The sequence below is a fragment of the Cornus florida genome, unplaced genomic scaffold, assembly GCF_030987335.1.
Source record: "Cornus florida cultivar Cherokee Brave unplaced genomic scaffold, ASM3098733v1 CherokeeBrave_3.0.0_Hap2_Chr11, whole genome shotgun sequence".
In the NCBI taxonomy this organism is placed as follows: Eukaryota; Viridiplantae; Streptophyta; class Magnoliopsida; order Cornales; family Cornaceae; genus Cornus; species Cornus florida.
In genome coordinates, this window is record NW_026775581.1 from 59879553 (window position 1) to 59896477 (window position 16925).

Genomic DNA, 16925 nt, shown 5'->3' on the forward strand with positions numbered 1-16925 from the left:
AGTAAAAATTCATGTGTCACCTCAACTTTTGGGTCAAACTCATTTTAGGAAAACTATGGGACTTTAACTCAGCCTCTAAGTAAATATGGTGCCCTAACCCCATTTATATGTAATAATCCCTTATATATATCTATATATAACACCCATATATGTAATAATCCCTTATATGTAATAATCCCTTATATATATCTATATATAACACCCATATATTGATATATATAATTGTTATGTTCACAGTCTAAGCCAAAGCTTGATAACCAACCAGTTTGCCAAACACCCTTCTCTTCACAATCAAGTATGAAAAAGTTCAAGCCCAGACCACTTCCATTTTCCTTCATTTTCTTGCTCTTTCTCACACTTTCTGAGCAACAACCACAACAGAACCAACCCATCAAAACCATTGTTGTGTTGGTTCTGGAGAACAGATCTTTCGATCACATCATTGGGTGGATGAAGGAATCCATCAACCCTTCAATCAATGGTGTCACTGGCAAAGAATGCAACCCGGTTTCAACCAAAGCTCCGAACAAAGACTCAATCTGCTTCACAGATGATGCAGAGTACGTGGATCCTGATCCGGATCATTCATTCGAAGCTGTTGAGCAACAGGTGTTTGGTTCTAGTCCTAGTTCTAGCCCAATTCCTTCCATGAATGGGTTTGTCGAACAAGCACTTTCAGTCTCACAAAACCTCTCCGAGACTGTCATGAAAGGGTTTAGGCCTGAGAATGTGCCGGTTTTCGCCACATTGGTTCGAGAATTCGCGGTTTTCAATCGGTGGTTCTCTTCAATCCCTGGCCCAACTCAACCCAACAGGCTGTTTGTGTACTCTGCAACTTCTCAGGGCTCAACAAGCCATGTCAAGAAGCAATTGGCTGAAGGGTACCCACAGAAGACCATTTTCGATTCACTCCATGAGAATGGATTGAACTTTGGTATCTACTTTCAAAACATACCCTCAACTTTGTTTTATAGAAACTTGAGGAAGTTGAAGTATGTGTTTAAGTTTCATCCCTATGGTTTGAAGTTCAAGAAAGATGCTGGAAATGGTGATTTGCCTTGCTTAACCGTGATCGAGCCGCGGTACTTTGATCTGAAGGGAGCACCAGCAAACGATGATCACCCATCGCATGATGTTGCTAATGGGCAGAGGCTAGTGAAGGAGGTTTATGAGACATTGAGGTCAAGCCCTCAATGGAATGAGACCCTTTTGGTCATTACTTATGATGAGCATGGTGGGTCCTTATCAAAATGTGCCCAACCCAGATGGCAACACTGGTCCTCCTCCAGATTTCTTCAAATTCGACCGGCTTGGCGTTCGTGTGCCGACGATTATGGTCTCTCCTTGGATCAAGAAAGGAACTGGTAAGCTCAAGGTTTAATTTTGAATTTTTGTGAACTTTTCAATTTGAATGATCAATGAATGTTGGTAGTGTTTGATATAGAATTGGTTCATGAGACATGAGAGTGTATGGTACTAGTAGTTCTATTTAGGGCTCGGCTCGGGCTTGTTTGTTAAACAAATGAACCGAACTCGAACTCCATTTCTAAGCGCTCGTTTAGTAAACCAACCAATCTCGAGCAATGTTGGGCTCGGCTCCTGTAGGCTTGTTATAGGGCTTGTTTACATTTATTTTTATTTTTTAATTAAATTCTTTAATTTTTGAAAGTATAAGATAAATATACAATAATTTACTAAATGAGCTGGCGAGCTTGACAAATTTTGACTATAAATTCAATTTATTTTCTTAAATGAGCCGAGCCTGATCATTTTAACAGCAGCCTGAGCTTAGTTTTTTGAGCTCGTCACGAGCCCGAGCCAAACTATAAACAAACGAGCCCGAGCAACCTAAGGCTCGGCTCAGTTAATTTGCAGCCCTAGTTCTATTTATCCGTACCGACTGTGATCGACTCAATTGCACCTTTTTAGATGGACTACACGTTTGAGAATTTAGTGGTTAATTTAGTGATTTAGTTTGAATCATTTTGTATAATATAATATGTTCTTATTGGTCCTTTTCTAATTCATTGATTGTTGTTGTAATTGAGAGATGATTTTACTAAATGTATCTAAGTTTTCGTACAGAAGTAGACATGTTCTTATATTTCTTTTTCTTGTTCTGATGTTTCAATATATACTTGCTTGTTCTCTGCTGTGAATGTAGTGATAAGCCATCCAGGGGGACCTGCTCCAAATTCTGAGTTTGAGCACTCTTCAGTCCCTGCTACCATAAAGAAAATGTTCAACCTCTCCTCTAACTTCTTAACTCATAGAGACACATGAGCTGGCACGTTCGAGCAGGTTGTCGGGGGGATTATCATCTCTCAGAATCGATTGCCCAGGTACATTTTTGGATTATCATTTTTTTTCTTAGTTGATACTCACAGGCACACACCCTTTTTGGATTACCCGTGACTATTGCAATAAAAAAAATAAAATAAAATAAAGTTGAGATTTTTTTGGCTGCTAAGATTATTTTGGAATTTGTGTTTTGATTGGAAAACTCCAAGTTGGGAAAGAAAGCATACTGAACTTAGAAATAGTGGGGAGAGAGAGAAAATGACTAGGCACATTGTATGAACAATCTTCATTCAGGAAAACAAAGAGCACAAACATAAAGAATTAATCATCATTTTCAGGATTTCTGTAACATACAAATCAGTTGTAATGGGTATATATATGATGAATGAAGAAATCAGTTATTTGTGGAACTTTCTCGAAAAATTGTCTGGTCAATTTATTTCGTTTTTTAGGGTTCGATATTATAAGCTCTTAATTGCAATAAGCTTTAAGGAATATGTCCTGTTAATTGATTGCAGAGGTCCTACCAGATGTGGCATCCTTGAGAAAAACAGAAGCAGATGAAGACAGGGAGCTGTCGGAGTTGCAGAGAGAGCGAGTCCAATTGGCCGCGGTTCTTAATGGCGACCACTACTTGAGTAGCTTCCCGGATGAGATGAGCAAGAAAATGAGCGTAAAGCAAGCTGATGAGTATGTGAGAGGTTCGGTGTCCAGGTTCATAAGAGCAAGCAAAGAGGCAGTCGAGTGCGGATGAGTCTGCCATTGTAGATATGAGGTCATCTCTCACTACCAGATCCTCAACCCACAACTAATAAATCCATTTAGGGCCTTTCCCTCCTCTTTTTGTTCATCTATTCTCTCCATGTCTCTAGTTTATGCTCCTTAGGAATGTCTGTTTTTAGTGAAGGAATATAACAAAATGCAACAATTACAAGGGAAGATTTATTGCCCAATATAGTTGGTTGCTTTCAATACTTTTCAAGTGTGTGTTTGTGTGTGTTAGAGAGAGAGAGAGAGAGAGCAACACAAGTTTCATATATACACAAGAAGGTCAAACAAGAATGTGCCTAAGAAACGAAAACAACGCTATATCATTACAAAAAAAAAAAATGAAGAAGAAGAAGAAGAAGGAAGGAAAACAAATTTTGGGTACTATATGAGGCTTTACCACAACGTTAAAACATTTGTCAGTCATATAGCAAATTTATCAAGAAATTACCATTGAACAAACATTTCATCTATAACGTTTAACATATTAGGACACTCAAAAACTTTTAGATGCTCCATTTGTCGGCATTTTCCATCTTTATCAAATGTATTGTTGCATAAATCTAACCTACCTCCCTCTGATTTAATTTAAGAACACCTTAAATGAATAGATTTTGCAACTTCGCAGACCAAAAATGTTGAAATGAAGTACTATCACGTCATACTGGTTCTTGGACTCAAGTCTCCATTGAAAGTGAAAATTTCAAGACGAATGCATCTCCTCTCAGCTTTAGACAGAACAAGGACTTTGCCAAGTTGATATGTCGGTTATAAGATCTCGCAGCTGATCTATGAGAAGCTTAAGATACTCGTTCTTATGAGAAAGCTCCTACAATCAAGAAACAGAATATCAGTAAAACTGTAAGAGATCTATTAGAAATTTCCAAATTAAACAGAAATTAAATATAAAAAAAAAAAAATAGAAAAAAAATAGAAAAGCCCCCTTCAGTCTTTAGGACATGGTTCAAATTACTGATACTAATAATGACTGATATTTCTGAAAGGTTGACAGTTCTAGGGTACCTCACTCTCTGAATATATGCATAAATATCTCTCTTTTCTATTGGGTAGCTGGAAATAAGTCATCCTACTCAATCCCGCCCCTTGGAAACGGGATGCTCAAGATAACGCCAATGCAAAACCCAGAAAGCATAAGTACAAAAGAATACCTTCCTTAAAGCAGAGGCTCGTTCTTCCATCATCTTTATTTCAGCTTGATCTGCTGGAGATCCTGAACTGCTAGTTGTTGAACCCATATCATATGCCTTAGCCTATAATAAGATAGATATAGATAGCATAATGTCAACTTTAACACCAAATTACAGAAAACATGGTTTCCAAATTGCAAGCTAGACCTTCTCTGTGTCTGAGGAAAGCTAAAATTTGTCAGGTTGTAGAAAGGCAAGAACTACAACCTTTGCATAAGAATTTTTGTTTCTTTAAGATATATGCATTAAATTGGAAACTACAATATTTTAAATTATGAGTTAAACTACAGTGCTCCAGTGAGCCAAACTTTAAATTATGAATTAAATTACTATTATAGGTAAAGGCAAGCTTTTGCTGAATCTGAAAACATTAATCATAGATTGTTGGTTGATCAAAACTTTTGCAATAGGATTATTCAGAGCATTGTAAAAGCGAAAAAGATAGAAGCCTTTCAACTTTTGGACTGGCATGTTTAAGTGTTTAGCTCTCAAAGGCTATGTTCTACTTCAACATTTTTATACCATAAGAAACTTTAAAGGTAAGAGGCACAAAATCTATTCTTGAAATTTCTTAGGTTATTTATCAGGGGCATGTGAAGTGTCAAAACTTTACCAAGAGGATGAGTGAGAAACACCTAACACGAGCTTTGATGCTCTAATTGGTGTGTAGCAGTATTGCCGAACAAATTACAGATCAGTCTGAGATTAATTGTGTGGAATTGGTTTAAGGAGCTTATAAATTTAGAATTTTAATATGTGGAAGAAAGTTTGTAAGCTTTATTAATGGGAAGAGGTTGAACCTAACTAAGTTTTAGAAGTGTTTTATTAACGGGAAGAGGTTGAAGCTAAACTAAGTTTTAGAAGTGTTTGGTTGCAAACTTCAGGAAAAATGTTGCTGAAATTCCTAGACAAATGTTCTTTAAGGGATCGGTGCTATAGCAAACACATAAAGGGAAAGGATTAGGGTTGATTGGCAGTGAATCCCCCTGTTAAGTAGTCATGCATTACGATAGGAACGCCCAACTCTCTGGCAAATACAACCCTTTTCATCATTTCTTCGCATGTACCTGCAGTAGCATTCAAGTAATGCCCTTTGATTTCGCCTCTTTCAGCCTGTGCTTTATAAAGTGCTTCTGCACAAAATAAGAAACGGTCTCTCCAACGCATAAATGGTTGGGAGTTCACGTTCTGATCATCTTTGGTAAAATCAAGTCCACCGCGTAGACATTCATAAACCGCTCTACCGTAGTTTTTAGCGGATAACCCCAATTTAGGTTTGTATTCATTGAACAAAGGGGGAAAAAATGAATTTTAGCACTTAAAGAAAAGCAGGGAGATGCAAAATTCAGGGGGCTGTTTTGGGATGTGAACAGTAAAAAGGGCAGTTTTGGGATGTTAGGGTTAATCTTTAAGGAAGGAAAACGATTGGACCTATCAAAGTAGGATTTAAAAGGGTGGATCAGTGAGAATTAGGATCTGATTGCAGGCCAATAAAACAGTAAGAAAAAGCGAGAGAGAAAAATAAAGAAGAAATTGCAGCCATCACATGTCGGGTTAGAATCATCATACAATCCCAAAGGGTTTCAAAACTTCTGGAAATTCTCTTTATTGAACTCTCTTAGATTTGAAGGATCACAAGGGTATTATTTAGGCTTGCAGGCTTTCATAACTCTAATAGAAAAAAAACTCCGTAATTCCAAATCAGATACTTTGACAGGTAAAACCCAACATGAACCTACTGAAATCCAGAAATAAAAGCCCAATAATGTAACTTGACTAATATTTGACTCATAAAGTCTATAACATGTGTCCAGCAAAACAAAAATAAATTAATAAAATACACTTCAATCCAAGAAACTTAATATAGCATAAATAAAATTACACAAATAAGAAGCTAAACTGAAAAAGCATCACAGAAGACTAAACACAACTAAATTAGCTGTAAGAGGTCCTAACTGAGCTGTCTTAGAAACCAACTGTTGTACAAAATGTGCCTTTTCTTTATATATGCTTTCTTGAACTTTTAATGGACTACATCTACATCAGAAAATAGGTTTCAATGAAAAATGAAGAATCCAGTAAGCTTATGGTCACACAGAACTCAATGTTGCGAAGGACTCCACACAGTTACAATGACAAACAATTAGCTTAGCTACCCTGAGAAGGGGAAGTGAACTTGAAAATAGATGAACATAATCATTTAACAAATTAGTGTGGCAACCAGAAAGAGCAACAGATAAGAGGATATTAACGAGTTAGCTATATGGCTCATTTACTCCTCTTAGAACACACTTGACATAAGAAGTATTTCTCTCAATTATGCATGAGTAAAATGACTGTTCATGTTGATACCTACATGTTCCTACACTAATTTGTGATTTTGATATTAATTCTAAGCCTAACACATTTAACTAAAATTAAAAATATATAGGTATTCTTCAAATAAGAGCTCAACACTTCTTAAACTCTTGAAACAAATTTTTATGAACAAAAAAAAAAAAAAAGAAGAATAAATTATTAGAGGAAGAAAAAGGGTGAAGCCCTAGTGCAAGCAATGCACGTGGAGAACATTAGTAACACCAAAATCACATTTTTAGGTTTTTAAAAAAAATCCACAAATGAAGCTCAACTCCTACATTCCCCAAAAATTTTCAAAGGGAACTCTTTCCAAGAGTAACAAGTGTCAACATTGCACATGCCATTGCTACATCTTCAAAGTTTCTTCTATTGTCTTTATTAATATTTCAGTAAAGAACATGTGGCAGCCCATTGCACACTTTAATCCACTAATTTGAAAGACAATAAAAGGTCCTTCAAAGCAATGCTCATTAAATCCCAAAATGGAGAAATAAGAACCTAAGTAGCCGTTACTTGGAAACGAATTAAGAGGTGATCTGCTGTCTCAACAACCTTATTACCGACAATGCATCTATATTTGACATGTTTCTACAGATTAGGTACTTAATAAATAAAAAAATAAATTTCCGCAGGTTAGCCGGTTAGGTAATTTCCCGTTAAACAGTAATCCCCATTCCCTTATCACTAATCAAGCAAATAATACAAAATATACAACCTTTTTAGGATTTAATAATGACAATTATTTTTCTCTCATGGTACTAGACGAACATAAATTTTAGTTCGCTTCAAACTTCTCTTAGCACTAGAGATTCAAGCTTCTATTGCATAATACTATTCAGAGTTGCTTTTCACCGCACATTTTCCGAAATGAGAGCATGCAAATTTCCACCTTAGCAATATAATTCCTGGAATTTTTCATAATATCCCAAACTGTCATTCCTGGCACCATAACTTTCTTGAAAACTCCCATGGAAGTTTCATAATCCGAGACAAAGACATATTCAAACTGGGTCATTTTTAATGCAATTTTCAGGGTTTTAGGAAATTTTGGTTTTACATTTATTTCAGAGACCAAAACAAAATAGAAACATAAGGCTCAAAATTCAAAACTCATACTGATTTGCCTAAATTTTCTCAGCAACAAAACAGAGCACGCATGATCAGCTCACATTATTATATGCATCAACAAAAAAAACAAACACAAAATTCAAATTTTTTGAAACTATTTTTACCTTATGAGAATTGGGTATTGCGGTGAGAACGGAACGGAGAGAGGCAACGGAGGATTTGTAACGGAGACGAGCCTCATCAAGAGCTCCGCCGCCGATCTCGAAGTGGTGGGTCGAATCAGAGGAAACGTCGCCGTTTACCGCAGTGGAGCCGTGATGTCCATTGTTCACAGTACTAGTAGTTGTAGACCACAAGGCTGGGTCGCAGAGCTCGTCGTTCATGGAAGAGAGTATTTGAAACGCAGCTTCAATTGTGTCTTCTAAGTGCCTTTGCCCCTCCACTGCTAGCTCTTGTGTAGTCTTGGGGTTTGCGATTGCCACCTTCTCTTCCATTGATTCAAAAATGTGCTCAATCCAACAAAACCCGAATTTTTGGGTGACAAATTGCAGAAGAGAGAGAACAAAACCCTAATTTTTTATTTTTGGGTGACAATTGCAGAAGAGAGAGAAACAGCGTCACTCAGACTAGTACTACATGATTTGCTACTTATTACTATTAATTTGGATGTTTTATTAATAGCAATATGAAATAAGAAAAGAAAATAACAGTTATAAAACATCCAAATAAATAAATAAAGTAAATCTAACATTAAATAAGAAAAGAAAATTTATAAACATCCAAAATAAATAAATAAATAAATAAGAGAGTAAAGTAATTGGGGCACTATGAGTATGGGTTCTAAATAATAAAATGATTCTAAATAATAAAATAATAAATAAATAAGAGAGTAAAGTAATTGGGGCACTATGAGTATGGGTTCTAAATAATAAAATGATTCTTTTATGTTATTATTTGTTTACTCTATTTATTTTTAGGATCTCTTTTATGAATTAATAATTAGAAAAGATATAATAATAAAATGTATAATTGATTTATTAATTTGTTAATTGATTGAATTTGAATCAGATTATTAAAATTTGGACCCTGTCTACAATTTACAATATCAATCATTAAATCAAATTTAGATAAATTTCTCCACCTACCCATCAATAATATCTTGGAGTCACTTTAGGATGGGTGATAGATAGGTTTTAATATATATTTTTTCTCTATTTATGAAAAAAAAGAGTAGAAAATAAGAATGAGATAGAGGTTTTAATTTTACTTTTTTTTCTTTAGTTATTATTATTATTATTATTTTTTTTTTTGTCTGTTTATGAAAAAAAAAAAAAAAAAAGGAAATGTGTGTGTGTGTGTGTGAGAGAGAGAGATAGAGAGAGTGAGAGAGAGGGATGTTACGTTGGAGCTTCAACACTTGGATGAGTTGGATTCATTTGTTACCTCAGCATCCCCACAAGGCTCATGTCCAAGCAGAGGGTTAAAAAATGATAACAAACATGAGCTTCAGTGCTCATTTTCCTCCCCCAAATTCCCCAACCTCCAAAAACTCCATCGCCAAATCCTCTCCTTTCCCTCCAAATTTAACACCCAATCCACAAAACTCCAACACAAAACCATTTCTTTTATCCACTCTACTCCCCCTAGCCATTTCACTCACCCTTTCCTCTCCATTTCCTTCCTTGGCAATCCCTTCTCTCAACTCTCCGTCCAATTCTGTCTCACCTTCCACTCCTTTCTCTCAATCCAAGAACTTGCCTACCGGATTGGAAAATGGGTACTCACAGAATCTATTTTTCTCTGATGGGTTTATATTGTTTCTGCTAATTATGTTCATAATAAGTGTAATCTTCATGGTTTTGTGTCAATATATAGTTTTATTGCTCTGTTCTTGCAGAAAAATTCGGCCTTGTCCGTCGATAAATCCGGGCTGTATATCGTCGAATCCAAAATCGTCATCATTTGCATTTCCATGGACAATTCCTGAGAATTCTCTGGAAAATCCTATTCAGGTCAAGGATACATATACATTTTGAATTTGGAGTTAATTTTTTAGTTTTGCAAAATATGGAAATGATTTTATTTTTTTTATTTTTATTTTATTGCAGAGATTGCAAGAAGCAATTCTAGAAACGCAGAAAAATGTGAAGATTCAGGTTGTTGAAGATACACCAGATGGTAATCACACTGAACTTCACTCCAAAAATTGTGCAATTGATGTTTTATACACTTAAATGCATCCATGTGGGTATAGATATATAAAGATAATGCATCCATATAAAATTGCTCCTTTGTGACCTAAAGGTTAAGGATTCAAAATCTCGCCATCGAGAGGTAAAACTGTACTCATTTGACCCTCCACAATGGTGGAAGTCTCGTGCACTGGAATAGCTTTTTATATAATTAGATATGCTTTTCTTTTTTGCTTTGGCAAAGTGTTTAAGATGTGCTTTTCTTTGTGTGCAATGTGACCCATAAATTTTTTTGGGTCTGATTCTATTCAAATAATTATCTGGTGGTGACTTTAACCACTGCAAACTGGACAATGAAAAAATACACACTAGAGGCTTGAAATAGGAAAGTGAAAGTGAACTATGAATCAATTTTTGACTTCTTTATAAATTTACAACATCTCTGTGTAGTTGTGACCTGAATTTTGTTTCAGCCCGGGTCACAAAACGACCTGGTTTTGACCCATTTTTGTCTTGCGAGTTGTGGACTCGGAATCTAGTATACAAGGGTGCTAGGGTTTGTAGTGTTACAAAAAAGAGAGAATATTGAAACTTGAACAGAGTGAGAGAGCCTGGGTTGGAGGCTTGAGAACTGGTAATCTCCATTTGTTAGTCGCATAGTGAAATCTCTTCACTGATCTTTAACCCTATGTCAAATCACATAAATTTTTGTGTTCTGTGTGGTGTTTCTGTCAATCCGTGATTGTGTTCTTGGTTAATATCAATCATAGTATGATCATTAATTTGTTAGTTATCTTTCTCCCAAATCTTCACTCATAATTGTAATAAATGCAGGCCAATATCTGCAAGCTGAGGTTGATGGAGGGTTTGGGCGAGATGTGCTAGAATTTTTGGTGAAAGGAGATGTGGTTTCTTATAGGACTATGGCCACAAAAGTGACCTATGTCTACCCCTTCACCACTGCCTTAGGGAATTCAAAGGGACAGGAAGAAAGAATGAAGAAGATCATTGACCAGTTGGGGTGGTATGCCCCAAGCTTTGATTCCATGGATGACGGCCCAATTTATGATTCCTTGGAATAAATTTGTTTCATAATGTGTGTCCCCAAGAGCTTTGAGAGCTTGCTGGCATCATACCCTTTTTTTTTCTTCTATTAATTTATGTTTACATATCCAATTTCAGATACAACTGGCATGTTCTTATTTTTTTTATGATGGTTAATGCTCAAGAATTTGATTCCAGAGAAATGCAATTTATTCATATGAATGTGAATGTGATTTTTTTCTTCTTTTATATTGAGTTTCTCCTCTTATTGCTTCATGATTATGAAAGTTGACGAAGAACACCGGGTATGATAGATTAAAAGGTTTATCCAAATAAGTGTGTTCGATAACGCAATCCTGATATCAATTTAAAAAATTTAAGTGTTACTGGAATATTTTGCAATTACCATTTAAAACTTCAGCTCTTAAAATTATCTGTTTTATCAGATGCTAAATTTGTTTGGTGATCAAATTTCATTGTCTAGCTTGTGCCTAGCAGTGGTCCCAAAAAAAAAAAAAAACTGTCAAATTCCGGTATCATTATGTTCATGTTATGTTTGGCGATATCGATTCGATACCTTAAATTTGGAGTTGAAGAAAGTTTAGTTCGTATTTGATACTAAATTTTGACAATTTTTAAAGAGTGTGGATCCTCTACATTTGGGGATTCGACAGTTTTTTGTGACATAAACTCCACTGTCAAAATACATTTGGAGTGAAAAAAAAAAAACTGTCAAATACATTTGGGTCGTACACCAAGGATGGAGATTGCACTGTCACGTGGAGTACAGAACCCACTCGCAGAAGCAGAGTGCAAGGCCCCATTTGGCCTATATATATATATATATAGTGTGTCTCACGCACAAGCATATAACACACTCAAGTTTTCAAATTTTCTCTCTAGCCTAGGTTTTGTATTTTCTTGTTGAAGTTCACTCTTTCATATCTTGTGGGTACATCATAGAAGTGAAGGTTTGGAGGTCTCTAATGCTCTCAAACACCATTAAAGAAAGCTTGAAGATTAAAAAATGCAAATTTTTCACACCAAGACCAGCAGTCACTAAAATGGGTGTATCTTATTCGTTACAAGTCGGATTGACTTGAAATCAATGGTGTTAGAAATCTAACAATTGCGTCTCCAACATATCTGAAAATCAGAATTTTTGGAAGTCAATTGCACAATCAGCGGAAGTTTAAAGTTGTTGCACCTATTCTGCTGTTTGGTAAGAAGAGCATAAAGATTTTCAAATCAAAGAATTTACGTTTGTTGGCAATCCACGAATTGCTCAAAGGTACTAAATTTTGCTCCTCTTTAAGGTCTTGAATTTACTACAACTAGTGAAAAGGATATTAAAAGTTTCGCAGACTTGCTTATCAACACGGATCAATACATTATGATGGAAATCCTACCTTTTAAAATTGTTAATAGATGCCGTGACTCTCTTGGAAGTTGAGTGGAAATAGGAATGGGTAGGGATGGCAATTTGACCCGCCTCCGCGGTTACCCGCCCTACCCCCTACCCCGCATTGTTTTTGACAATTTTGGGGGACCGTTTTACTTATTTGGACGGGAATTGTTTGATGTAATAAAAACCCGCATGGGTTTAGTGCGAGGGCAGGGGGAGGTCGCCCCGCCCCGTTTAGATAGACAAATTACTTATGTACCTATATTTTATTAGTATATATATTCCCACTATATATTAAGTACCCTGTATAACAATATTAAAGTAAAAAATGAATTTGTTTAAAAAGAAATTTGCAATGGTGAAGAATTGAAGATGAGGGGGAAAAAAAGAGCGCAAATCTATTTCAACAATAAATAAATTATGGTCTTAAATGGGATGGGGCGGGTACCCGCGGGAGTAAAAATATTAAACGGTTACGGAGATAGGGTGGAAAGTACCCCCATTTTTACGGTTTCGGGCGGGGATAGGGGCGAGATTTTTAAACCGTTATGGGGGCGGGAGAGGGTACACCTGCCTAAACCCGCCCCCGTTGCCATCCCTGAAAATGGGAATGGAATAATCATTCTCATTCTATTGTTTGGTTACAAATATAAAACAATATTAAAATAGAACGATAATAACCATTTTAGTGTTTTTGGACCAATTAAGATCCAGAATGGAATTTCAAAATGCCTAACAAATAAATTAAATTAAAAAAATAACATTCTTTCTATAATTTTTTTTAAAAAAATAAATGATGGTGGTGGAGGTTGAAGGCTGTAGTGGTGGTGTTTAGAGACAACTGTGGTGGCAGTGGAAGAAGCAAGTGGTGGGTGGCGGTGAAAGGCGGCAGTGGTGTAGGTGGTGGTAGTGGGTGGTGGAAGGCTGTGGTAAGGTGACAGTGGTGGATGGCAATGATAATGGTGGAAGATATTGGCATTGGAGGTGGTGGTGGTGGAAGGCAGTGGAGGTGGCGGCGGTGGTGACAGCAGCGACGACAATGGTGGCGGTAATAGTGACGGTGGAGGTGGCAATGGCGATAAGGGAAGGCAGTGGAGGTGGCGTTAGTGGTGAAAGAAAAGATAAAAATAAATTAATTTTCTTTGTCAATCTTTTTCCTTTAAGTGATATGTTTACAAAAAATAATAATAAAAAATAATAATAATAATAATTCTAGAATTATATGTCAATCATCAAGTCTTGAGGTGAAATGTAAAATTGGGACACTTGGAATATGCAGGCGTGCCAGAATCTCGGAAGATTAAGAGAGGTCAAACAAAAAGGAAGATCCTTTTGGAATGATCAAGCGATTGTGAGGTTTCAGATTTGCCTTCGATGAAAGGACTTTTAGTTAAGACTACAATGTTATCTAGTGAATTGAAATGCAATACTGAAAGTAAGTGCATAAATGTAAAGGAATTGAAAAGACTTGTATTGAAATTGCTTGCATTGAAATACAAAGTATTGAATGTTGATTGATGCCGTTGAGAGAGTTTACAATATAGCCCCAAGCAAACTATTTATAGGCATTAAAGCCTTACAAGAAGGACCCATGTTATTTTAAGCAACTGCCCATCTATTCTTTACAAGACACTTGTCCTATGTTCAGCAGCAGAAATCTAACTTCCAGACCCACGACCTTTGAACTTCTTCCACTGCTGCCATGTGTCCCATGTTCTTTAACTACTTATCTGAATATATATATATAATTGGAAAGTGGTTCCTCAAATCTAGGGATAATGGGATCATGGTTAGGCAAGCAATCCATTTCAAAATGAATGAAGCAGCAGCATTTGAAGGACGTGGTATATATACTGCTTCATTCATTTTGAAATGGATTGCTTGCCTAACCATGATCCCATTATCCCTACCACGTCCTTCAAATGCTGCTGTTTAATTCATTTTGAAATGGATTGCTTGCCTAACCATGATCCCATTATCCCTAGATTTGAGGAACCACTTTCCTTAACTACTCTTCAGTTTTAAATCCCTTAAAAATAGGAACTTCTGAACTAAGCTAGGCAGTTTATAGCAGTTCTTATACATGTCAAACTTGTTAGGTTAATCCCCTCCTTGATTATAGGAAACAATCTATCCAAGAATTCCCATTGCCAGCGACAGAAGTTCAACTTCCAGACCCACGAACTGTTTCCTTCTTCTATTGCTGCCATGTGTCCCCATGAGTTTTTCCATGATCCTTCAACTGCAAGCTTATTATCCAAATAGAAGATATATATATATATAGTCTTCGTAACTTACAAACTGATTGTTAGCCCAGTACCTTCAAAATAGGCCTTCATCTCTTATCCTTATCTCTGTGATTGCCAAGTGTCCAACCCACTTCCTTGTTTGTAGCATTGAGTTGACCCATCATCCCTCTTTTTTAGGACTTGTTTGGAGTACTAATTATACCCATTTTGTGGCAGACTTATATAGTTAGCTGTTACTATATAATTAACTATATAACTCTGCCACATGTGAACTTCTGCATTCTTCCAAGTGTCAGTTGAAATATTACACATTTGTTATCTGCCGGACTACACAAGTGTTGGAATTTTATTTCCCTTCAATGAAGCCCACGTGTCAATTTATTGTTTGACCATGAATTTGGTCCCCTTGTCTCTCCCTCATTTGTCCACGTGGATACCAAAATGGCTGCCACTTAAGCTGCTATTTTTGTGTATCAGCACTATGCCCCCCAAATTTTAAATGTCTTATAGCTGCCCAAACCGATAAGATTTTTTGAAATTTTAAAATATATAGGAAAGGACCATGGCTAAATTAATAGTTGGAATAAAATGGCAAACGAACTCCAAAATGATATCAACTTCTTTTATTTCGAACCATTAGGATGATGGTATTTATTTCATATCAGCCTGCTACCCTGGCCGATCACGTTCTTCCATAACTTCTCAAAAAGTTAGCTGATACCCTTCAAGGTTTCTGCCATTTACAGACCAAAAATGGACTTCACCATCAAAGTTTTCAAACACTGCTAACAAGGCATGATCGTGATCGGCCGGAATCAAGTTGTTATGTAATGTCATTTTAGCCGATCTAACCGAAAGAATGGCATTATTCCGATATGGAATTATTCTGGTGCCTGATCTTCTTGAATTTTTGTATGCCCATGAATCTTTTGACATCAATTCATGCCAAGTCTTTGGATTTGCATCTTCTTTAATAATTTTAGCCACGTCGGCCAAAAACATTTGCAATAAAATTTCTCTAATGGCTGATTGTTTCTCAGCTGAGTAAGCTTTTAACTTAATGGAAGTGGCTCGGAAGGCCTGTTTCCTATTTGATTCTTTATTGGCCTCTTCCTCCATCACCAACTGTTTGGATCTTAACAACCGGCCGTGGAAGATCTATAATCAGCCGTGAGATTTCTCTAAGTAAGTTGTTGAAATTAGCATCAGCCAGACTTATTTTCATAGTGGTCGATGTTGGTCGCCCTATTTATTCCATGCCTTTGAACCTGATAAACATATAATTCTCACTATAGAGAATTGCATCGGCTATGTAAGACTTTCCACAGGATAGCCGATGTACTTCTTTCCACGAACTCAAAGTTACGACATGAGTAACGTTAATGGCTGAAGCACCCTTTGACTGGCTGTCCTTCCACCCAAACCTTCACATAAAACGGCCTTAACTGCTGGGTCATGGCTAATTGTGGTTTTTCAAATACCACCTTATTGGCAACATCTGTTACTTTCGTAGTAACCCTTCCCTTTTTGGCCGAATTAGTGTTCTTCATTGTTGACTCAACAACTATTATTTCTTCCTTAGTGGCTCTGAGTGGTTCTTCTGTCTTAAGACTTTCTTCCGCTGTCACTAACTGACATGGAATAGCCTCAAAGACTACTGGCAGAACAAAAGCCATATTGCAAGCCACTTCTTTCAGAGAACTTTTAAAACGAATTCTGTATTTAGGAGCATGCTTGGGATCTATATTTGTATCAGTTTCATGCCCCCCGGGTGCAGCCTCATCATTAAAGGCAATGGCTATGTCCATGTCTTCCAGTTGATTCTCTAATTTCGTATCTCTATTTACGGCCGATTTAGAACAGCCGTTATGAGATTCTTCCTTCTTCCACCCCTTAACCCTTCTACGTTGTAGCGTCCTCTTCTGGGTCTAAGTGAGGCCATACATGGCCGAAGGCCTTTTTTTTAGGAACTTTGGATGTTCCAGTCTTTTCCATCTCTCGGGCAAAGTAACAAAAGGTCTCACCATTCGGAATTTGTATGAAACATCACTTTTTTGTACCCAAACCTCAGATGGAATCTGAGGTCTCCTTTTAAAAGTAGGAGAATGTTGGTTTGAACGTACCACTGTAATTCCCTTTTGCCGGTCATGAATCGGCCGCACATCCATCAGCCGATCATGAATACTTCTTCTCAAAGAATGAGAATCCTTTCTATGATCATGCTGGTGCTTTCTATTATCACGGCCCTGGTAGTCTGGGCATCGGTCGTGATTAATAAGAGCAATCTGAGCATCTTTCAACTTCTTTTCCAAGTCTGTTATTACCTTACTGC

At 36.6% G+C, this 16925-nt stretch overlaps 2 protein-coding genes and 1 pseudogene across 2 annotated transcripts; 2 read left to right on the forward strand and 1 right to left on the reverse strand.

Moving 5' to 3' along the window:
- The first annotated feature begins 183 nt into the window (after positions 1–183).
- On the forward strand, positions 184–3321 carry LOC132284695 (non-specific phospholipase C6-like; annotated as a pseudogene).
- A 110-nt stretch (positions 3322–3431) lies between these two features.
- LOC132284696 (mediator of RNA polymerase II transcription subunit 30) lies at positions 3432–8361 on the reverse strand. The gene is made up of 3 exons (XM_059786816.1): positions 7868–8361; positions 4239–4340; positions 3432–3898 (listed from the first exon to the last, which is right to left on the reverse strand). The coding sequence occupies exons 1-3, from the start codon at positions 8195–8197 to the stop codon at positions 3800–3802; spliced, it is 531 nt and encodes a 176-aa protein (XP_059642799.1). The 5' UTR covers positions 8198–8361; the 3' UTR covers positions 3432–3799.
- Positions 8362–9137: 776 nt separating this feature from the next.
- Positions 9138–11188, forward strand: LOC132284765 (thylakoid lumenal 17.9 kDa protein, chloroplastic). The gene is made up of 4 exons (XM_059786890.1): positions 9138–9480; positions 9601–9715; positions 9812–9881; positions 10730–11188. Exons 1-4 carry the CDS (start codon positions 9191–9193, stop codon positions 10975–10977), a joined length of 723 nt encoding a protein of 240 aa, XP_059642873.1. The 5' UTR covers positions 9138–9190; the 3' UTR covers positions 10978–11188.
- The last annotated feature ends 5737 nt before the right edge of the window (positions 11189–16925 follow it).